Below are 25,344 nucleotides of genomic sequence, written 5' to 3'. Positions count from 1 at the left end.
ATTGCAATGTATTAGATTGTTTGGGAATGGTAAAACATGTCGATTTGGATACAGACCACTCGGGAGGTAGAGAAAAATTTTTAAAATTTTTTCGAGAAAAAATAATTTGTATCACACACACACACACACACACAATTGAATGGATTGATTGCAATTTTGTGAAATGTGAGTGTTTTATTTTGATTCATAAATTTTATGATAAAATTTGTGTGGTAAAACCATCTCATATCTCATATATAAATCCAAGAAAAAAACATTAAGATAGATAAGAAAGTAGAGAGGAGAAAACGGGTGATTGATATGCACTCATTATTATTTGGTCGCTGGTTGTTGTTTATGATTTATGTGTGTGGTGTGTATGATGTCTGATGACAAAAAATTTTCTTGTTGTTGTTGGTGGTTATTTTATTGTTTTATTTTGTTTTCATCGTGTGGATGTCATGACGCTCTCTCTCTCTCTCTTTTCTACAATGTGATTGAGAATGACATTTACCTTAGAAAAGAATTCCTTTAAAACAAATGGATCGTTGTCGTCGTTGTCTGTGTTTTTGTTTATCTAAAAATCGATTATTATTATCGGAATCCATGGATGCAAAATGTATCAATCTGACAATTATGGTCGTATATATAAAACACAAAGAAAGACAAAGAAATTTTCATTCAATTGTTTTTTCCACAGAATCGACTTGTTTTGATATTCTTGAAACGAATTGATTTTGTCAGTGTGTGTGTGTGGTTTGTTTGTTTTCTTTGTAAAAATTCATTGTTTATTCCAATACTAATAATGATGATGAATCAATCATCCACAACCACATCATCATCGCCGACAACATCTGCTATTATGATGATGATGATTGTTGAAACAGCCCAACAACAACAACAACAACAGGCAACATCGACAACAACTTCTTCTTCCGGTTGTTCTGGTTTACCAATTTCCTTAATACCATTTGATTGTAATGGAAATATTCCACCGTTTCATCTATATGAATGTAAGTGTCTCATTTCTCATTAAATGTCAAATGGTTACAAGTTCATGGCCCGTGTTATACCGAATCAGACATTTCTTGAACATGTGGAAAAAAAGCAAACCAGACAGGCTAATGAGTGATAACCATAAAATAAAAAATTGAAACAATGCATCATTATTTATCAAACGAAAAGGAAACAAAAGAAAAAATTATATTACCTGTGGTGACGTTATTATTATAATGACACACACATACACAAGTCATTATCAATACGATTATCATTCATTCATGCGTTTATATCGTGACTTTTTTACACTTAACCATCGTGATTAGAGAAAGAGAAAGCGTTTTCTACTCATTTCAAGTAGTTCACATATTGCGATTATACATCTATTTGGATTGATAATGATTTTGAATTAATCAAAATCATAAACCAAGTGATTTGATGAAAGGATGACAATGATGACAGCATCTACTTCCGGACCCATACACACACACTCATATGGATCCAATAAATGAGGTTGTAAAAAAATTTTCCATTTTTGTCTAATTTTCAGCCAAGTCATCCATGATTATAATAGATGTCGGGTGCAGATTTCAATTTAATTCAATTTCGAAATTCATTGTTTCATTTTTTCTTTTTTTTTCTGATGATTTCGAAGAACAAATCATGTAACTAAAAATAGATTAGATAGATAAAATGTACTGAATTATGTATTTATTAATGGTTGTTGTCAGGTTGTGTTCGATTTGATGATCAATTAGATTATCAACTTCCGGTGTTTGTTTACGCGTTGTCGTTGGTTTCGAATTTCTAATGTTTTTCACTCTTTACGTTTGTGAGTGATATATAAACGTCATATGATTAGATTCAATGGCATTTCGTGAAAGAAAGTTTTGTTGTTTTGTTTTCGGTTAATATCCAATTATTATCGAGTAATAAGATAATTTGGGATTTGTAAACGTTCGTTCGGTTGGATGATTGGTTGGTTGTTTTTTGTCAAATCAACGGTATATGATTCTTCTTAGAACCTATATATTGCGATTGCTCAAGCTGATTTTTGGCATTGAAGAATGGGGAATTGAAAATGATTGTTTGTTGTTGTTGTTGTTTTTGATACATTGTTATTACCGATGGATGAAATAGACAGTCTACGTGAATATTTCGTTATTTTTCAATCCTCATCGTCATCTATTTTGAATTATAATAATAAACAAATTGCCAAGAAAATCAAAACAAAATTCTATATGTACCTGTGTAGTAGTAGCAACATAGATAGAATTTCCTACGATTCTTACGTGATTAACATGATAATTTGAATTAATCATTTGATGACGAGGACTAGAATATTCTTAGTTTCTATTGCCAAGAAAATCAAAAATCAAAAACAACAACAAATGATGATGACGACGACTGATGATGACATTCTTTCATTTTGGTGCAAGTACTGTTGCGTTGCGATTTATTTGTTTTATTTTCTGTGAAAATATAAAAAAACAGCTACATGGTAATCAGGATTTTCGAGGTCAACCAATCATCATCAATCTGATTTTAGTTTTTTGTCGGTTATTGATCAATAAATCATTAATTTTGTCATTGTTGTTGTTTTTCATCATTTGAGTGCACATTCCATAACCACAGTGTTTTTTGGTGGTGGATATCCTTGGATCGATCGAATGATTGATTGATCACTTATAAAGTAAGTGATAACACAAACGATTAGAGAGAAAAAGCGTTTGTTACATTCGAAATGATGTTGATAATCTTATAAATAACATAGCAAACATTCTTGTCAAGTGAATGTCAATCCACTTTGATCAATCAATCAATAAATTGTTGATCAATTTTTTTGGGGCGTCCTTCCAACTGAATAGCTATTCAATAACATTCGATTCTATTTCCACACACACACACACAAAGATTGATTGCCCATGTGAGTCATTATAGATGATTAACATGATCATAACAATTTCCGATCATCGAACAAAACAACAAAAACATCGATACATGAAATGAATGGAGAAAAAATTGCAAATCATGATTGCATCGATTGATTAGCTTCTTCTTTATAAGTGTCTTGTTGTTATCTTTTCACTGATTACAAACAACGAAAATGTCTAACAAATCAAACAAAAAAAAATGATATGATGATATTACCGATCATTCACAGAATGAAAGAGCAATATATCGTGTCTGAGAACTTTGTTCTTTGCTTTCTTTTTTTTCTGTTTTTCCTTTCATCACAATCATCACATGATGAAATTGAATAATCTAGAAATGAAGAAAGGAAAGACAATATGTAACCTCGTTTTTGTTCAGATGCTACATTATCATACAATCGATTGTCTTGTTTAACATTGATGATAATTTTTCTTTTTTGTAAATTGATTGTAAATGAGATTTGATCATTAGCAAAAAATTTACAATAGATCGGGTTGAATAGAAAGAGCCTGATCATTCCGAGATGTTTGAGAATTATCGGAATCGATTGGAATATCACCATGATCTCATGGATATGGATACCATATGGATACCAGATAGATATCAATCGAATCGAATATCAAAGAGGGTGTTTGGTTTGGTTTGTAGAAAAATTGATTTCAATCATATTTATCGTCGTCGTAGTGGTAGTGGTATCCCGAATTACAATTGTAATCTGGTTAATATCATAAACACATCCTTGGTTGGTCGGTTGGGTAATTTTCAAATTATCATCATCATCATCAACATCATTATCATTGTTGTTATTTAATGATCAAAACAACACACACACGCACACAGACACATTCGAATGTATTTTTCTGGTTAGTCATTGTGTATGATGTTGTTTGGTGCTTGGTTTTCAGGGGTATATATCAGGATTCATCATTATCAGATATCATTCGATTCGTGTACATTGGTTTGATGAACAACAAAAAACTGTTGTTTGTTTGTTTATTTGTGTTTATCTTGGAAAAAGTTCAAAGTTTTGTTTGATGGCCAACTGTATAAAAAAAGCCAGACTATCAAATATATTTTTCATTTTGATTTCCATTGTTGATCACTGAAAAGGATGGTATAATTTATTTACATCAACATCAAAATGTGTATGTTGTGGTGGTTGTTGTTGTTGTCACATGTCCACAAACTTATATACGACGACCACATATTTGTGATGTAAATTTAGTGATAAAAAATTTTGATTGTTTTTTTTCATCAAATTTTCTCTGGATATTCTTCATTGAACATATATTCATATGTCATATATTATTACTATTACTATAACCAATTCATTCGAATCATACGAATGTTTCAAATTGAATTGTGAATAAACCGTGATAAAAAGTGAGTAACAGTTTCTCATTTTGATTTTGCCCAACTATTCATGTTGTTGTGGTTTGAAATCATCATCATATTCATCATATTCACCATATTCATTCATTATGTTTCAATGTATCAATGTATGATTGCAGTCGAGAATGGAAATTGATTCCAAATGATTCAATTCAATCATCATCATTCGGGTTTCTGAATTTTTTTTTTGTATTCAAGGTCAATTCTATATATCTGATATAACCATCATCCGGAATCAATCGTTCATTGTCAATGATAAGATTGTGACTGTTTTGTTGTAAATGTCAAACTCATCATCATCAGCATCAATCGTAATCTAATGCATAGACACACGCACACATATAAACATGAACATGAACATCATATCGTGCTATTTTTATGTTTTGCCATCATCCTATAGTGAAGAATAGATTAATTTAATCCATTCATTCATTGTTTACCTATGTCTGTGCATGTAGGAGTAGATTGAAACATTGACATATTGTGAATGACGTTTTTTCTGGTTAAATTTATTTATAGAGAGAAATAAAAATAATTCACACAGTCTTCATCCAATCAATCTATCGATTAAGATGATGATGATGATGATATTCCGGTGTTGGTTCATTCAAGAGAATTTTGGTCATTTTTTTAATGATTTTTCTGATTCTCTTGGATTAACCTGAATAGATCATTCAACCAATCAACCAATCAATCAATCAATCCTATCTATAAATGTATTTCCTGTACATTTTCATTCTGTAACACTGTTTTTTCTTTCTCTTTCTTGTTCACTCCTGGTACTAAATTTAGAATCAGAATGACGGTTATAACCCGAATATCCATTGTATGACTGGTATACATCGTCGGGTTAACCGGGTTTTTCAGTACATTCTTCTGAATGAGTGACAGAGAGAGAGAGAGAGAGAACATCAAAACAAGTCAAAAATGATTTTGATCATCCGATTATCATCGTCGTCTGTCAGTTTTCTCTAAGTCAGTCAGTCTGTCTGTCTATATAGTTTGATTTCACATAAATCATGTATATCACATATATCACTAATCTACATTGATGATTATAATCTATATAGATCTTATGTCTCTTCCAGACATGAATGTGGAAAAATGAATGAATGGAAAATTGGCCAAATTTTACTTTATTTTATTTTATCTTTTATGTTTGAATCGAATAGGCAATTCCGGAAAAGAGAATGAATGAATTATGTGTGAGAATCATTCATAATAAACACATCACAGAATCAGATAAAGATTCTAGGCTATTTAGGAATTGTGCGTTGTGTTGTATTAGATAAATTATATAAAAATTCTAAAAGAATTTTCTCCGCTTAAATGACGCTAACGGTTTTGTTGTTCGGGGGTGGTTGTCGAATCGAACAATAAAACCACAGCAGCCAGACCGGATTTTTTTGTCTGAACTACAGCTACACCGATGAATGACGAGGGAATTTTTTTTTGTTTGACTGCATTAAATGAAGCAAGCGCATTCCCCAAAAAGTATTGGTTTTTTTCATGTTGATGGTGCATAACGAGATTGGTTCGGTTATCATGATTATATCATTATAATTGTAAAGAAATAAAGAAAAATTACCGGATTCATACGGTTATTATGTCAAATAAATAAACGGTCGTAAAAATAACAACGGGTATCATGACTGTTGATGTGAATTTTATTGTGTCACCATCATCGTGAAACAAACATATTTTTCGCCTCTCCTCCACATAATAAAACGGGTGCGGTATTTGTCACACGAAACACATCCCCCTTTTGTCGTAAATCCCAGAAAAAAAATTGTTTCTGGATCAAATTGAAACACGTCATTTATGATCGACCACTACAACCGTTCGAATTTCGTTTCGTTTCTCATTCGCATGCTTCATATATGATCATGGTACATGTATACAATGTACAACCCTACATACTACTACCCTTGTACTTTTCTACTCAGAAAAGTTTATCGAACGTTACTTTAATCTTTGCTGCTACTACTTTTATTCACCAATGTATGTGGCATGTACGGGTACTACTACTACCATTAATACTACTACACTATTTTACGTATTTTATGTGATTTCTGAATAAAACTTTTTTTTTTTTTTTTTACTACTTCTATCTTGATGCGTGTATGTATGTGTGTATGGTTGTCTGCAATCTGCAATTCGGTAAATTGGTTTCATCATTCAATTCTTATCTGGATTTTTTTGTTTTGTTTTGTTTCAGGTAATTGTTTGTTTGATGTTATTATAAGAAATGACAAACCAACAGTGATAAGGATCAAAAAATTATTATGATTTTTGTCATTTTGTCGACTAATCTCGAATCTCGAAAATCTTAATCTTGTGCTTGACAACGAATAATAGTGAACTAGAAAACAAAAAGGTTTAGGAAATTTTTCGAATTTAATTTTTCTGGTTTCGTTGGTCATAGTGAGAAAAAACATTCGTTTCATATATCCAGTGGTTAGTGGTTATTTGTGTGTGTGTTTGTCTTGTGATTGCAGTTGAAATTCGAAATCAAAATTGTCATATTTTGGGTGTGTGTCTCGATTCAATTCGATCTACAATCATCACCATCTGATAATTGAAATTAATCGACGTTGTTGACGTGATATCGTCACCATCAGCACCACCACCCGAAAACCGATTGATTGATTGAAATCATCTGGAAATCGAATCTTGGGGTTCGAATTTGAATATATCAACGGGCGTCGTTCGAAAAAAGCACAAAATTCATGAATGATCCCCCATATCATATCATATGATAACGAATGCAAGAATTGGAAATTGTCATTCTGATTGTCCAAACTGATCTGAATTTGTTTTTGTGTTTAGTCATTGCACCATTTTGGAATTATTGATTCCGAGCCGCGAATTGAACACCAAGAAAGTTTTTTATTTTTCAACCATTTTTCAACGCCTGTGTCATGTCTGTCAAATTGTTGTCATCAATGTTTACGGAAATAAGCAATCATGATGAATATCGACGGCAACAATTTTCATCTATTAAATATTATTGAACAGCAAAACGAATTTATCATCCTCATCCTCATCATTTTATTAAATCCATCAATATTGAATCGATTATTATTGATTAAATGTCCAAATCATAATAGACAGGCTTTGTTTTCCATCACAAAACATCATCATCGTCGGCATCATCATACAATATTGAATCGAACGGGAAAATTGAAAAATTTTCTTCAATGGAAATTTTGGAACATCGACAACAACAGCAAAAACAAAACTAATTTCCAGTGTGATAATTATTTTATCAATGTGATTTTTTAATTTTTTAATTTTCAAATTTATTTTACCAAATAATTATCGTCCACATTTTCAACCGTTTGTGTGAGTGTTTTTTGTTCGGTTGAATTTCAAATTACGGTTAGTCGGTTTTGTTTGTTTTTTCTTTTCAAGTTTTTTCATTATCTATACTGTATTGTAGTTTTGATCATTCCCCCCATCACCACCACAATCACTACAATCTGGAGTTATTTGCTTGATATAATCTCTTTTTGTTATTTTTTGCTATGGTTTTTTCTGGTTGGCATGATGATGATGATGACGATGACGGATCAATGGGGGTGGGAATGAATGAATTTTCTGCCACACAATTCAATCTCATTGATATATCTGTGTGTGTAATCGAGATGAATTTTGTCATATTTTTTTCCGACTCATCTAAATATCTGTCTATACTTTGACTGTCGTTTTTTGTTGAATCTATTTTTGGCTTTTCAATTATATTAAATGTGAATACAAGCAATTTACTTTTAGTGATTATTGTGGTTTTAGCAATGATGGCAATAGTAATAATTGATTCATTTCGGAATAAATGCAATTCTTATGTAATAATAATGATATATATCAAGGGACATTTGCTGTTTTACCAACTAGTCGCAAGATTTGTTGATGCGCCCTTGATTTTCTCTCGTTTGATTTATTCGAAAAATGTATTTTATTTCCGGTTTTGGCCACCATGTGGCGTAATATTTTTATTTTTTATTTGTTTTGAATTTTTTTTTTTATGTTTTTCTAACTTGGTCATATTTTTGTGGTTAGTAACAATGATTAGCTTAATGATATATGACATTGTCCCTTGGGTTTTTTTTGGTGGTTTATGTTTTTTTCATTTCGTACATATGAGAGGTGTTTGTGTGTGTAGGTGGTGGCTACATCATATCTCATTTTATTATTCCGAATCGAAGAATTTTGTTAGAAAAAAATTGATTCCTTGGAATCTTAGATATATAAAGAATTGTGAATGAAATGAATAAAGTGGAAACGGATATTTTTTTAAAAATAAGGTTTTTCTCACCCGAATGTTCTAATAATAATCATTTCTATTTTTCTTTTTCTTTTTTTTCTCTTTTTTTCATATTTATAAATGTTTTGGAAACTCGCCGAACTACAACGAAACTACAAACGGAAAAAAAATTCCATCCATTTCAACATTGGACATTGGAAACTTTTCCTGGTAACTATATATCTCTGTATTGTTTGTTGGTTTTGTGTTTTTCTTTTTTTTTGGGCCAAATTAATTTTAATTAATTTTTTTCATTTTGTCAATTACGTCATGAAATCTTGGAATTTTTTCAATTTAATTTCCGCTTGTTTGTTATATGGAAATTTTCTTTTTTCTCAATTCGCTGGCTTTATTAAATAATTTATATGTGTTAGTGAGTGGTTATTATCAATTTGTCATTGAAGGTGTAGGAGGTAGTTCTTCTGCTGGTGGTGGTAGTAATCATCAAACTCAAACTCCACATTCATCACCATCATCGTCTATTTTAGATAATAACGGTAATAACAGTAGTGCTGGTGGGCATCATCAAACATCGACCTTTTTGACCTATCAACAACAAAAACAACAGCAACAGCGACGACAACTACAGCAACAACATTCTGGTAGTAAGTATATAACACCAACGCATCATCATCATAAACAACGGTCATCATATCAACAAAAAAGTGGGAAAGAAGATCAAGATCAAGATAAACAACTACAAGAAGATGATGATGAAGAATTGTTACTATCCGGAAGTAGTGATAATAGTACAAGTCATCCATTGATACCAATACAAAAAAGACGACGACGTTATCAACAACAACAACAACAACAGCGAACAGCAACAAAGACTGTTAATGAACCGCACCGACAGAATCGACGGCAAACATCGCAAACTGAAGATGAATCTAATGATTATGACTATGACGATGATGATTATTATGATGATGGTTTATTAACAACAAGTCAAGAACAATATTCAACAACCAATTTGGATAGTAGTTTTCAACTTGGTGGTGATTATTATAATTTAAATGATCAAGAGCAACAGAATTTATATTTGAATCAAGAGTCTTCATCACATCGAACCAACTATCATACGAATACATAATCCAGGTTTAATCTATGGAAGTCGGTCAACATTATTGAATGCTGATTCTGATTTGTGGCGTTCGAATAATCAAAATTTAAATGAAACAACATTCATTGAAGAATCTAATGATAATGACCATGACAACGATGATGACGATGATGATGTTGATGTAAATTTATCGAATGTTAACTATCATCATACGATACATTCATCGGACGGACATCAATATCTAGAACAACAAGAACATATACCACAATTTAATCCACGTAGACGTCAATCAGCAACACGTTTATTAACCGAAACATTGATTCGTAATCATCGCGATCGTTTAAATTCAATTAGTTCAAATTCATCATTAATATTGAATGATTCACCACCATCATCACCATCTCCATCGCCATCATCGACATTGTCAAAATATCAACGAAGACGATCAGCCAGTATTGGCTATGTCGAAACAAATCTATTGCCATTTGTATCGAATCTAAATCGTTTACGTGAACAATTTATTCGTGAACACAATCAACAACAACAGCAACGATCCACACAACCAACAAATCAAACTTGTGATCATCATCAGCAAAAATTGTTGATTCGACGGTCATCACCACCGCAAATTCATCATAAACCTAGGCAATCATTGGTTAATAACTGTTCCTGTATCAATCATTCAGATGAAAATATAAACGATCGATATCAACAACAACAACAACAGCAATCATCATCATCGATACCACGTGTACGATCATTTCAAAACAAACACCAATTGGATTTTAATAATAATCAATTTCACTATCAACATCAACAACAACCACCACCATTGATACGATCAACAACTGATCCACAAGAATTGCTGTCATTGATACAACAAAAACAACAAACAAATCCTTCGATCAATAGTGGACATCATCATCATCATCATCATCCCATAATACCATCGATTATAAAATCCGATTATTGTGAAGCACAACGAAATACAAATCAAATACTATCATCACAACCGAAACGAATATCATCATCACCGACTTTACCATTATTGGTAAGAAACAATCGACGTACAAAATCACCATCAAATCGTTCACCATCATTAAGTCGATCACCATCAAAATCACCACCATTTGATTCATTTAGTGGTGGTGGTGGTGGTGGTCATCATCATTATCAACAATCACAACATTTTGGTCATTATCAGCAACAATATCAACAATATTTGACATTACCAACGAATTATCCATATAGTGGCCACCAAAATCATCATTATCACCAGCAGCAGCAACATTGTCCTTCGAGTCATTGTCATCATCGATTATTAAATTGTGAGAAAGATATCTTCAACAACAATCGATATATGATGGCAAACAATGATGATGATGATTATTCCATGATGGATGTTTCTGGAGATAATAGTGGTAGTGGTGAAGATATCAATGATCATAACCATGAAAATATTGAATCTTTTATTAGTCACCATCATCATCAAGAATCGAATCAAATGATAATTCCAATAATCGATAATGATTGTCGTAGTAGTGGTGGTGATGGCGGTACTTGTGGTGGTTGTAATCATCGCCATCCTCATGATCAGGATCAAGGAGCCATTAATAAATATCAACGACGCCAACCAATTAACACTGGTAATACTATGAATACCACTACTACTACAACAACAACAACAACTAGATGTATTACAAATGATGATAATGGTATTAGTAGAAGTAGTAGTAATAGTAATAGTAATAGTGGTTGTGGTGGTGGTAATAATCAATGTGAATATTGTATGGATGCTAGTATAATCGGCAACAATAATGATGATGATGGTGATGGTGATGGTAGTAATGTTCGAAATAATAAATGTACTAATCATCATTTGGTTATGAACAACGATCATGTTAGTAATAATGATGATGATGTTGATGATCAACAGCAACAATCAGCCATTATAAATTGTATTGAAACGAATCGAAATAAAAATCCATCGTCATTTGATGATCATCATCATAATCATAATCATAATATTAGCCATCAACATCAACGACAAAAAATTATTAAGAATGATTCAACTAAAGAAGACGAAGAAAACGATAGATTTATTAAACAACAGAATTGTGATTGTGTTGTTTGTGTTGATCAACAACAACAAAATATATCAAACAAAATCAACAGTTTTAGGAACGAAAAATTTATTAATCAACAATCATCATCATCATCATTAATGGCATCATCAGCAATGGTGGTTGTTGATACCCAGCAACCTTCTTCTTCTTCATCATCAACATTGACCAGTGGTCATAATAATAATAATAATAATAATAATTGTCAAAGACATTATCATTCTCATTCTAATCATAATTGTCACCATTATCATCATAATAATGAGCAATCAACAAGTCGAACATTGACAAATATACATCACCAACAACAACAGGCATCAAATGCTGCTATATCGACAACTACAATGAAGATGATGATGGATGACGACGAATCATCATCAATGATCAATAAACAACAGCAACAACAATGTTCACCATCATCATCATCATGTTGTTCATGTTCAACAAAATCTGTGATAAATTCAAATTCAAATTCAAATTCAAATATTACTACTACAAATAATAGTAATAATCATGTTCAACAGCAACAACAACAACAACAACAACGAAAATCAAATTGTTCGTGTTGTCAAACGATGAATGCTCAACAACAACAACCATTATCATCATCAATGATTGGTGTTGATGAAACAAGATCAATAACATCGACGACAGCGATGATGATGGATAAAAATTGTCATAATAATAATGTGAAGAATATGTATTGTGATCAACATTGTTATGAATGTCAAATGAAAGATAACAATATCATTGGCAATGATAATGATAGTAGTGAAGATCAAGGGATTGTATTCGAAGCAAACAGTTGCCGTAATGATGATAATGGCAAAGAAGATGTAAAACTTCGCCATCGACCTGGTCGTCGTCATCACCATCATCATCATCGACATCATGATAATGATGGTGGTCATTCTAAATTGTCTTCCACAGAATCTGCATCATCATCATCGTCATCATCAGCTGGTTCATCATTAGAGTCATTACCATCATCTTGTCGTCAAAAAGAACAGCAAGACAACAACAACAACAAACAACGACAAGAATCATCATCTTCAAAATGTGATGTTAATTCTCATACAAGTGATAATAAATCTGATTCAACATTATCGAATGTTCAAGAATCGAATAAATCAAATATTATAGTGAATAAATCAACAACAGAACAACAACAACAACCGAATTCATCGAAAACAGCAAAAACAGTTTGTAGTGAAGATGTTTTGGATCAATCATCGGATGGTCGATATTTGAAATTAGAAGAGATTGGTCGTGGTTCATTTAAAACTGTCTATAAAGGATTAGATTCAGCTAGCGGTGTTGCTGTTGCATGGTGTGAACTTCAGGTTAGTAGTTTATTTCATTTTCAAAAGACAGACACTATATATTGCAGTTACAGTAGGTATCCATTTACATTACATAAATTTATTATTTATTATTTATTATGATTATGATGTGTAATTGGACTTTATCACACACCCACACCCATTACTTTTTGAGAATGTGAGATTGCTATCATAAAAAATGGAATGAAATGTATCAATTGTGTCTGTGACAATTCATCCACCCACGCACATGTGATGCATGCATATGAGATATGAGTTGAGTGCAAATCAATCAAAATTTTTCATTTCTTGTGACTTTTGTTACTTGCTTCTTATAATAATTTTTTTGTTATGTTATCTATTTAGTTGGTTTTATTGGCGATGATGATGATGATGATGATGCTAACATCCGTACATGCCACAAGGTTGATTTCACATCACATTCTTTGTTGATAATGATTGTTTTTATACGTAATTATCATCAAATATTGAGACATAAGTGTAAACAAATGTGTTATTGGTTGTCAGTATCGGTGAGTGATCGGGAAACCAACCAGACAAATAAAATGATTGAGAAATGAAAGCGAATGATTTTTTTTTTACTAAACTGGATATATCCTGTGTATGTTAGTTTTCATCATCATCATCATTATTATTATTATTAGCCATGTAATCAGGATTTCCAGTGAAATTTTTTTTCAATTACAAAAATATTTATAAATTATAAATATAGTCATGTTTTTTCTCTGATCATAACCTATGATTTTTTTTTCTTGGTTGATATCGATATTTGATATGATGATTTGTTGATTTGTTGTTCATACATTGAAATGAAACATTTTTTCGTTGTTTAAAAATTTTCTATTTCTGGTTTAACAAAAAACTTTGAGTTTCCTGGTTTGTTTTGGTTGTTGATGAATGTGGTGATTTCTGTACCGAAATGACCTTCAACTTTTTGTTTTTTGTTTTTTTTTTTTTTTTTATTTCGGTGTGTTTATTTCGTTTCCATGTGATGGATGAATTTTTTTGTCGCTACAAGCTTTAAAAAATATCGCAAATGTTTATGACCTTTAAGCTCTTTTTTCGTTTGTTTGTCTATTTGTATCCATGGATAGGTTGAATGAAATTATGGAGAGTATGTATTTATTTGGTTTTTTTGCTCTCATTCTCCCATTGATGATGATGACGACGAATTCAATTCTCGGCCCTATGTGGAAGCATATAAAAAAGGAAAATTTTCGTTTCTTTTGTATATTTACAAGTTTAATAATAATGGCCATTTCATATGTGCGTGTGTGTATGTTGTTCTTAGATGTAAACAATGTTATTCATTTCAATTCGATTCAATCCGATTGATTGATTGACTTGTACTAGCATTTGCACTTGAATGAATTGATCGGTAATTTCCTTTTGTATGGATAGGCTGTTGATCTTTTTCTTTTTTGTCTGTTTCTGTTTCTGTTTATCAGATAATCAAACTGAACTTTTTTTTTTGGTTAATAAGAATAAACAAAATATATAATATATATCGAAACCCATATGATGATTTCTTTTTTGCTAAATTTAGTTTTTAACAAAATCAAAATGATGATCGATAGATCGATATTTGTAGACCACAAGATTACTAATGAAAATTGCAATATAGAAAACTATCGATGATGATGATGATTACGATGTTTCATCCTCATTTCTAATTTAATCTGTCGATAATAACTTTTACCATCATTCCTCGATGGTGGTAGTGAGGATATTTCACTTTTTTTTATTCATCATCATCATCATCATTTCATTATTATGATTATAACCTGAAGAAACTATGATTTTTCAATAGTGTCATATAGAAATGACAATTATGTCATCATTTTTTTCCCGAAAGATTTGTCACCCATTACCATCAGCACCACCACGTCACACAGATGATGATGGAGAGAAGAAATTGACGATGTCACACATTATTGATGTGTGCTTATGTATCATTTTTTGTTCGATGGTTATGAATTTCGCTTTTGTGATTGCACAGAATATTGCATTTGTGAGATTGCCCTATTTGGTTTATTTCCAACAAACAGATTTATTTTGACACTTTTTTTCGGATGATAACTTTGTTTTATTTTTTTTTTTTTTTCATTTTTTCTGTGTCTGGAGTTTTTGCTTGTTCTAGTTGGAAAAGATTTTTCTGCCCCAGCGGGTTAATTGAGCACATCATTTCACAGTGGTGATGTTGGATTCAAATCGGTGAATTCTGAATTTATGAAAAAATTTTCAATCAATTTTTGCCCATTTTTTATTATTAGATATAATGTTGCATCAGACTTTTCGTCGTCATTATCGTTGTTGTTTATTTTTATTTTTAGTATTTATTTGATGTGTGTAAGAAAATATATATAGTTTTCAACATTGGATTTAGATTATAACAACGAGACAATAATGGATAACAACAACAACAACTATTGATGATGATGAATTTCTTTCTGCTGCAAAACAGAGAGCAAAAAAATTTTGTTTTTTTCGATTCAAGGACATTGTTGTTTTAAATTTAACACCAACATCATATACAATTGGCATTCTCTAGTGATCCTCATGATGATGATGATGATGCCTATAATTTTTCCATCATTCCACATCAAACATCATAATATTCGTCACACTCTGTATTTTTTGGGATATCATAATACAATTTTTGGTTGTCGTCGTAGTTATTTGCACTTGATCAACTCTTTATCTCTCTTTCTGTTTCTTTTGAATCTATTAAATTTTTTCAGCATTTAAATTTTTCAGTTTTTTTATCGTGAATTTGAACAAACAAGAAAATAATGTTTCGTTTGAAAATCGATTGTGGTTTTTTTTCTATCACTAATTAATCAATAAAAGTAAATAAGTTGTGCTGTGTTTGAATGGTGGTAGTTGTTGTAGACAATCTAAAAAACCTTGAATATCAATTTTAAATGTTAGATGTACGTACTTGATTATAACTGTAACTTAATATATATAATAATAATATACAGAAATGATGACAATTTGTTTTCGTTATTTTTTCCTGCTTTTTGTGCAAATATTTTGTGTGAGGAAATGGGAAAAATTGTCATTTAGTTAATAATAAATTGGCCATAATAAATGATGGAATTGACTATGAATATGAATGAATGAATGAGTGAATGAATGAATTTTTCACTTTCAAATGAAAAAGATCATATGACGGATTAACATATCATATGTCATAGCATGTGATTTTTTTTCTTGTTGTTTGATAATGGAATTCTTTCGTCTTTTTTGTGTTTATCTATTGTTGATTTTCGTATTATAATTTTAAATTCTTTTTGTCTCAATAATCCATCAAAATGTTGGAATTTTTGTCTTAATCTTGATTGTTTTTCTTTTTTTTGGGAAAAAAAGCAGGAACGATTGAATAAAAATGAACGACAACGTTTTCGTGAAGAAGTTGAAATGCTCAAAGGTCTACAGCATTCAAATATTGTACGTTTTTATGATTATTGGGAAGTCAATACACCGAAACGTAAATACCTCGTACTCATTACTGAATTAATGACATCGGGGACGCTAAAAACGTAAGTAAAATTTGATTTTTTCGTTTTTGCATTGAATGATATTCTGTTTCTGATTGAAGAATCCGGTATGATTTCGATAATCTCATTTCAATTTTCCCTCATTGACTAATTACCGAAAATATCTGTCTGAGCACTCACACAACTTTTCGGTTGATTAATTTTAATAACGGTACCCCATGCGGCATTCATACAGATGTATTTTTTCGGTTTATTTTTGATTATGAAATCCCTTTCGGTGTGCTTTTACCCCATTTTTTCTTTTTATTTATTTTCATTCATCCATCAATCAAATTTTCAGGTTATGAGGTCGACAAGCTCAATCGATTTGTATGAATGAATGAATGTCGAAATTCAAATGGGTTATAAATATGAGATGATCATGATGATGATATTATGTGTCAAGACAACAACAACAACAGCAGCAGCAATAGAAAGCCAGACTACACAACTCTCAACAGGGTAGTGTGTGTGTGTGTTTATTATATATTCCATACAGGTCAATGAAAATGGTCATTGGCCTTCCCTTTCCAACAACAATCATTTGTTGTCAAGGGTTTTGTAAATATTTATCCGGGACCTGAAACAGAAAAACCGGTCTCCCTATCAATGGCCAATGACCAATTTATTATATGGATTGATGGAATTATGAATGACGATGGTTGAAGTGTGTGATGATTTAACCCTTTTTTCTCTCTTTAGATGTTTTTAGATTTTGTAGTGGGCGTTGGCGTTTTGTTGCAAGTCTGGCGTCTATATCATAATTTGTGTTGAGATGTCTTTTTGTTGTTGTTGTTGCTGTTGTTGTCTGTTTGTTTGTGTGTATGCATGTGTCTGTCAATCAAATGAAGAAAAAAATTTCCATTCGAAACATTTTGTTTTCTTTTTCTCAGTAATAGGCTGTTGTTTTGCCCTATAGTTATAGACAAGTCAGTTAGTTAGTCAATTCATTGTGAACTTGTTCTTTTTTCACTCTGATTTTTGATTATGAAAAAAACTCCATTTCAGACATGCAGAAAACAAAACACATAGTTATTTAATTGTAATGATTTTTTCCTCATTCTGGCTGCAGTCTGCTTCCTTGATTTGTTTTTTCTTCTGGTTAAATTCCCGTTTTTTTCGGATGATGATTAAGGATGAATAAATTTTTTTCAAGATGATGATTGTGTGTGTGTGTGATGAATAGTGGTGGGGGAGGAAGAAAAAAATAGACTAACGAATAACCGTTGTTTGGAATTGTTTGAAACACAGTCATAGACAATTGAAATGCTGATTATGATTATGAGAATGATGATCTTCATACCGGAACGGATTTTATTTTCTTTATTCGGTCATCAACCTCATTGTCTGTTTGTTTAATAAATTAACTAATGACAATCACCATTTTATAATTCAGTTATCTACGACGTTTCAAGAAAATAAATCTTAAAGTATTGAAATCATGGTGTCGACAAATATTGAAAGGATTGAATTTCCTTCATTCGCGAACACCACCTATAATCCACCGTGATCTTAAATGTGACAATATTTTCATTACCGGTACAACTGGTTCAGTCAAAATTGGTGATCTTGGTTTGGCTACATTGAAAAATCGTTCGTTTGCTAAATCAGTAATTGGTACGCCGGAATTTATGGCCCCTGAAATGTATGATGAACATTATGATGAAAGTGTCGATGTCTATGCATTCGGTATGTGCATGTTGGAAATGGCAACCGGTGAATATCCATATTCGGAATGTTCAAGTGCAGCACAAATCTATCGTAAAGTATCATCTGGTGTGCCACCAAATTCATTGGCGAAAGTTGAACAATCCGAAGTTAGGCAAATAATTGAAATGTGTATCAAATTGAAAAAAGAAGATCGTCCCACTGTTAAGGAATTGTTGCAGCATGATTTCTTTCAAGAAGATACTGGATTCAAGGTGGAATTCGTCAACCGTGAAGAAGCAGTCGCTAGTTATGAAACACAAGTTGAACTACGAATATTCATTACTGATGCTAAAAAGCGTAAAGATAAATATAAGCAAAATGAAGGATTGGAGTTTGGATTCAATTTCGATAAAGAAGCTGTTGAAGTTGTTGCTAAAGCATTGGTAAGTTTTTGTTTTGAATTTTTCACATTTTTTTCATTGATTTTTAATTGATTAATTGTTTTTTTATTTTCTCTAATCTCTAAGGTCGATAATGGATTCTTGGCCGAAGAAGATGTACGCATCGTATGCCTGTTAATTAAAAATCAGATTTCATTGCTATTGAAGGATCGACAACAAATGTTGCTATCGCAACAGCAACAAGCAAACCAGGCTAATGGCAAAGAAGGCACAGACGATGCTGATACAACAGCAATGACAGCTGCCGAAACAAATATTCGTTTCGAAATGATACAAAAACAACAGAAACAATATAAACACACGGAAATACCTGTAAATCTGATGGAAGAGTCGGTTGCCGTTTTTGCACCCGGTAATGGTGAGTGTTATTTCTAGAATTTTGCACTTTTGATCTTACATTTTTTTCATGTCACAGTAGAAGGTTCACCAGAGAATACAGTGGTACCTGGTCAACAATCTGCTGTTAATTCAGCTGCTAATTCGGTGGTCAATGTCCAAGTGAATCAAGATCTACAGTTGAATCAATCACAAGCAGCGACATGCACTAATAATCAACAACAACAACAACAGCAAACAACACAATCATCAGCAACTGACTCATCACCTGTTACATCGACTATTCCAGAATCAAATTTTTCGACCAATACTACCGTAGCCGTAGGTGAATCACAAACAACATCATCATCGGTTGGTTCGATTCCATCGAGGGAACAATCATCAACGTCAGCCGAATCGACATTATTATCAACTACGGCTGTTGTGGGCAATTCTAGTGCCATTTACAATCAACAACAGCAACCTTTTTTAAATCAAAATGAGGTAAGAATATTTTTTTCATCTCGAATTAATGTTTTTTCCTAACTCTTTTATGTTTTTGTCCATTTTCCTACGTTGATTCTGTGTGTGTGTATAATTGTTTTCGAATGTTTTCTATTTGTATTGTCTCTCTCTCTCTTTCTCTGTCCTATTTTTTTTATTGTAATTTGAATTCTAAAACAAAAAGCTTAAATTACCGCTTACAAGCGTTGCATCATATCCGATCATATCATCATCAACGACAACAACATCATCGGTTCCAAATGGAACTCAACAACAGCAACCTACACAAACGACTTTATCGCCAACATTATCGATGCCACCATCATCAAGTGGACAAACATTTACATCTGCTGTGACAACAGGTCAGCAATCGTTTTCAACAACGACATCTTCGGTACCGGGTACACCCACAATGAATACGGCTGCTAATCTATCGAGACCTCCATCACCAACATCTTCGTCGAATCAACCACAACAGCCAACAACGGATTCTAATCATCCGATTGGATTGGTAAACTTTGAGATTTAGTTTTTTTTTCATTTTGCTTTTTTGTTTTTGTTGCATGATTCTTTTTTGTTTCATTTTAATCATCGAATTGATCGGCTTGTCTAATCTTTTGAAATTGTATTTTTTTCACTAAACAGTCAAATAATTCCAGCCAGAGCAATATGATAGCTGCTGCTACTGCACAAGCATCGACAATATCGGTATCACAGCAAATGGCTAATCAACAACAATCATCGGCAATTGTTGTTGGACAAACTAAACAGCCATTAACATCAACTTCATCATTGACAGCTGCAGCCGGTTCCAAATTGCCATCCACTAAAAGTATGACACATTTTATGCTGTATAATGTTTCAAATTTTAAATTATTCATTAAATCCATTCACGCATAGAAGATCAAGATCATATTCAATCGAATCTAGAATCTAAATTAACAGAAATTTTCGCTCCAACATTGGCATCATCATCATCGGCTAATCTTGTTCGAACATCAGAAATGCATTCACATTCAGCAGCACCAACACCTGCACCGGCTACTGCACCACCAGTTAATAGTAATCAATTAACAAATCAATTGAATGCTCATCTGATGAATGTACAGCCAACACCATCACAACAACAACAACAACAACATTCATTGACACAATTACAACAACAACAACAACAACAGCTGCAGCAGCAGCAGCAGCAACAACAACAACAACAACAACTTCAACATCCACCTCCTCCTACCAATCAACAACCACAACAACAACAACAATCGAATTCATTAGGTCATTCAGATACCGAATCATTGCGACCATCTTTAGTCGCCCAACAACAACAGATAATTGCCGCTGTATCAAATCCAGTTACAATAACATCCACCGCTACTTCGGTTAGCGCAGCTACAACCACAACAACAGTACCAACATCATCAATAGCATTGGAACAATCGTTAGCCAGTATTATTTCAACGACGAAAACAACTGCGGCTATAAATAAAACAATAACAACGATGGCTACGATAAATAATACACTGCCCAATAATACAATGCAATCTGGTCAGAATGGTAATAATCAACAAGCTAATAACATAACAGCTAGTCTAACAACAACAACATCAACAACAACATCATCATCATTATCAACTGCAATTGATAATGGCCAAACTAATAATTCTGTAGCTACTAAAAGATTTTCAAGATTTTCCGTTACACCGGTAACGGAACCAGTACCAATACAAGCAATACAAGCACAGCCATCACAATTACCACATATGCTTTCAAAATCACCGTCTTTCGATATGATGACATCTCAACAAATGCCAGCTAGTCACACACAAACACAACAACAGCCACAATCACTGGTCGTTGATTCGAATAAAATTGATTCTACATCCACTATGATAACTAATGGTGGTGGTGGTGACAGTTCATCCACAACATCATCCTCATCATCGTCACCGACACCAACCGGTGTTAATGACACTAATCTTGTACCACCAACAACATCGGCACATCGTACATCACGTTTTATTGTAACACCAGCCGAAGTTCAATTACCAACAACAACAATAGTGTCATCAACAACGAATGTTGTTGACTCAAATTACAAAGATTCTTGTTCACAAACCTCACCCGGTTTACTCAAGGTATTTTCAAATCTGATTTATAACAATGTAGATTTGATTTCGTTTTGTTTTGTTTTGTTTTTTTTATTTAGAATGAAAAGAAAGTACCGAATTTAACGGACGCTGATGCTCAACAGCAACCATTAGTGAATGAAGTTAGCCATTCGGATAGTAAATGTTCACTTAGTTCTGGTTCATATGAATCTGCTAGTTCAGCATTATCGGAAAATGCTGATGGTGGTTGTCCATGTTCACCAACGGCTAATGAACCGGTAAAACCATTTGGTCAACCGAATGTACCATCCTTACCAGTTACAACGGCATCATCATTAACATCGGATGAAGATGAAGAAGATGATGGTCATCATTCTGATGGTTGTCTTAGCGGTACAACCGGTGGTTCTAACAATAATGGTGCATCTCTTGATCCAAATGTCAGTCCTGAAATGACCAATTCAACTGGTGATAGTAGCTATAATACATATCCATATGTTTCACTTCGACGTTATGCTTCGGCATTGGATCTTTCCAAACAAAACGATGTTGTTGTCGTTGTTGATGAGAATGGTGCACCTACACTGGTAAAGACACCAATGAAATCATCAATTGTGGCACCATCAACACCGGTCGTTTCGAATCAAAATGAAGTTTTACAACAATATTTGACCAGTATGTTATAAGAGTTTAATGATTTATATTTATGATTTATTTATTATAATTATATTATATTATATTTAGATTATCAGAATTACATTGATCCAGCAAATGTGGTGACTGAATCAACACCAAATAAAGATAAATTAATACAACAAACGGCAAAACCTACACCAATGTTGGCCGATTGTCAGCAACAGCAATCATCATCATCGTCGTCGTCGTTACCATCATCACGACGTCCATCGACAAATTTCGCACCAAGTCAATTAGCATTAGCATCACAATTGGCTAGCGGCCTTCATCAACCAACTCGAGTTTTCATACGTATTCCTGTCAAAGATGTTGGTATTCAAGTTGATCTTGATAATAGTAAATCTATCGTTGGAAACAATCTACAAGATATAGGAACCATAACTGATCATTATGATAATGAAACTAATCCACAACCACCAACGACACTAACATTGTCGCAATTATCAGTGAAAGATCAACAATTTCTGTTACATCAAGCTGTACAATATGTATTGATGAGTCTACAACAGAATATGGGATTCTTAGCACCACAACTCTTGGCTAACGCTCAACAGCAGCAACAAAAAATTTCATTACAAAAAACTTCATCAGCATCTATGGTGCCTACTACCTCGACAATAGATCATCAATTATTGTCGGATTCGAATGCGGCTAAACAAAATCGATCAGTTTCTGTTGATAATGGCCAATTAAGCAAGAATGCACATCAAATTTGGCAACAGCTTCAACAACAACAACAACAGCAGCAGCAGCAACCACAATTGATAAATACTCAACCACAAACGACGAATCGATCCATAGGATTGGAAAATTTTGTCAATTCATGGCCAGATTCATCAACCACATCAGCTGTGATTAATGGAACATTTGATTTTTCCGGTTTAAAGGTATGAAAATTGATAGAAATCTTTGATGTATGTTTATATTTGATTTTTATTCTTGAATAGTCATCAACAAATATGGCTCCAAATCAAACCGATTCTCTTGATTCGGAGTTTGATTATCTTGTCAAAAGGTAAAAAAAAATTGATGATTATCATTGAATGGTGATTATTTATCTGGATTTTAGACATGAATTGGAGCGTAAAGAAATGCAACAACGACAACAGGATGAGATTGACAAACTAAAAAATCTACAACATAAACAACTTAATCACCAGCAACAACAACAACAACCAGCAGGGGAAGTTAGTAAGAAACCACCATCGGGAACTCAACAACAGCAATCGGCTTTGACGTCATCATCGAAATCATCAACACCACCACAACAGCAACAACAACAACAACAATCTGGTATAAATAGTCCGAATTCTGGATCTATGACGACAACTGCATCTGTATCGAATTCTAATGCAAGCATTACAAATAATAATAACAATAACAACCTTATGAATGATGAATTATTGATGAGAATGTTGCAAAAATTTACGATGAATTCAAATCCAACCGGAACACAGGTATTACAACAAACTCAACCAACAGCATTTACATTGAATCAGATACGTGAAGAACAGAATAAAAAATGGATGAATTCACCATCGGGAACGGCAACACCGATAACAACGACCAATAATGTCATATCATCATCATCATCATCGGCATCATCATCACCGATAAAACGTACAGTTAGTTTGACCAATGCTGTTGCTTTGGCTCAATCAAATTCACAATCGCAACCACAACAACAACAACAACAACAATTGAATATGACCGGCAGCAGCAATAATTTAGCCCAACGAACTGCATTGAAACAGACTCGATCTTCAAATACGGTTAATATGGTTAATAATAATGGAAATGGTGCACGCAATTCAACTTCAACCAATAACAATAATCAATCGTCCCAACAACATTCCAATCAACAATCGACAATCCAACAACAACAACAACAACCACAAACTGCTAATAACAGTACGACGACATCCAGCACATGAAGTTAAATTTTTTAATTGAATGAAGCTGAGGATTCTTTTCATGAAAAACATTATCCACATTCATTCTATTCATCCTTCATCGAGACCCATCCATCATCTTTTGCATTACAATTTAAGAAAATGCCTAACATTTACTCATGATTTAAGATTGTGATGATTGCAATCGGCAAAATTTTTTTATCCATTATAATAATAACATTTCATTCGTTTCATCATTTCTACATAAGAAAAACATGGCCACCAGTTCAACAACAACAACAAACACAAACATTGTTTCACTTGTCTTATTTATTCTTATTGTCATTATTATTAATTTTTCACTGATTCATCAACATTCATTCAATTCACACACATATTTGTATTTTTGATCATTTTTATCCATTATTATGCATTGCATTTTCGTGTTTTTTTAAGTGAAGATATTCATTCATTGTGGTTTTTTAAAACAATTTTGCAAATGAAGAAAAATGTTTGCAAAAATAATTTATTAACAACACACACACACCATACAACTGAAATTGTAAAGAAAGATGAAAATTCTGAATTTTAATGGAAAAAGGAATTCAATTTAAAATTAGTTGTAACAACAACAACAAACAACTTTTGCTTTGCTTTCATCAATGTTTTCTTCCATTAATATTGAAACACTTACGTAAACACGAATCATACATTTTTCCTCTATTATTTTGACATCTGTGATCTGTAAGTCGATTGTATTTGTCGTTTGAAAAAAGACAAAACCTATCTGAGAAATGGAAAATGATAACTTTCTCGCACTTTGTGTCTCTTTCTTTAATTTCTAATTTGCTCTATTTATATTGATATTCATATATTTCTTTATCTTTATTATTATTAATATCTTCTCATTCACTGGAATATTGTTCCAACACACTCACATGAAAATCGAATAAAAAAGCTTTGGTGTTGTTGTTGAATATAAATGATAAATGGCTAAACATGATTTTTTGAAAACAATTTATCATTAGAATAG

The 25,344-nt window shown here is 32.4% G+C and overlaps 2 protein-coding genes and 1 long non-coding RNA gene across 13 annotated transcripts; 2 read left to right on the top strand and 1 right to left on the bottom strand.

Annotated features, from left to right (window-relative positions):
• Positions 1 to 220: 220 nt before the first annotated feature.
• LOC124490811 (uncharacterized) lies at positions 221 to 9,701 on the top strand. 3 transcript variants are annotated; one of them, XM_075730831.1, is made up of 2 exons: positions 221 to 992; positions 8,983 to 9,701. In XM_075730831.1, exons 1-2 carry the CDS (start codon positions 785 to 787, stop codon positions 9,699 to 9,701), a joined length of 927 nt encoding a protein of 308 aa, XP_075586946.1. In that variant the 5' UTR covers positions 221 to 784. The 3 variants fall into 3 exon arrangements, 1 of the variants encoding a protein (XP_075586946.1); XR_012832222.1 differs by lacking the exon at positions 221 to 992 and adding an exon at positions 6,450 to 7,686 and having other exon boundaries at positions 8,983 to 9,102; XR_006958894.2 differs by lacking the exons at positions 221 to 992; positions 8,983 to 9,701 and adding exons at positions 6,450 to 7,686; positions 7,748 to 7,979.
• Positions 1,042 to 2,827, bottom strand: LOC142597514 (uncharacterized). Its single transcript, XR_012832223.1, has 3 exons — positions 2,226 to 2,827; positions 1,190 to 2,163; positions 1,042 to 1,100 (listed from the first exon to the last, which is right to left on the bottom strand). It is a non-coding gene; the product is annotated as an uncharacterized LOC142597514 (long non-coding RNA).
• LOC124490787 (uncharacterized) lies at positions 9,363 to 25,294 on the top strand. Of its 9 annotated transcripts, none has more exons than XM_047053344.2 (12): positions 9,363 to 13,137; positions 16,510 to 16,682; positions 18,076 to 18,772; positions 18,857 to 19,148; positions 19,206 to 19,609; positions 19,794 to 20,120; positions 20,255 to 20,441; positions 20,510 to 21,750; positions 21,822 to 22,398; positions 22,468 to 23,306; positions 23,367 to 23,434; positions 23,489 to 25,294. In XM_047053344.2, exons 1-12 carry the CDS (start codon positions 11,032 to 11,034, stop codon positions 24,351 to 24,353), a joined length of 7,776 nt encoding a protein of 2,591 aa, XP_046909300.2. In that variant the 5' UTR covers positions 9,363 to 11,031; the 3' UTR covers positions 24,354 to 25,294. The 9 variants fall into 9 exon arrangements, with proteins under 9 accessions (XP_046909300.2, XP_046909295.2, XP_046909296.2 ...); XM_047053339.2 differs by having other exon boundaries at positions 9,709 to 13,137; positions 16,513 to 16,682; XM_047053340.2 differs by having other exon boundaries at positions 9,709 to 13,137; positions 19,209 to 19,609.
• Positions 25,295 to 25,344: the final 50 nt, after the last annotated feature.

Source organism: Dermatophagoides farinae, chromosome 4, assembly GCF_024713945.1.
Source record: "Dermatophagoides farinae isolate YC_2012a chromosome 4, ASM2471394v1, whole genome shotgun sequence".
Classification (NCBI taxonomy): domain Eukaryota; kingdom Metazoa; phylum Arthropoda; class Arachnida; order Sarcoptiformes; family Pyroglyphidae; genus Dermatophagoides; species Dermatophagoides farinae.
This window is presented reverse-complemented; position numbering and strand designations above follow the sequence as displayed.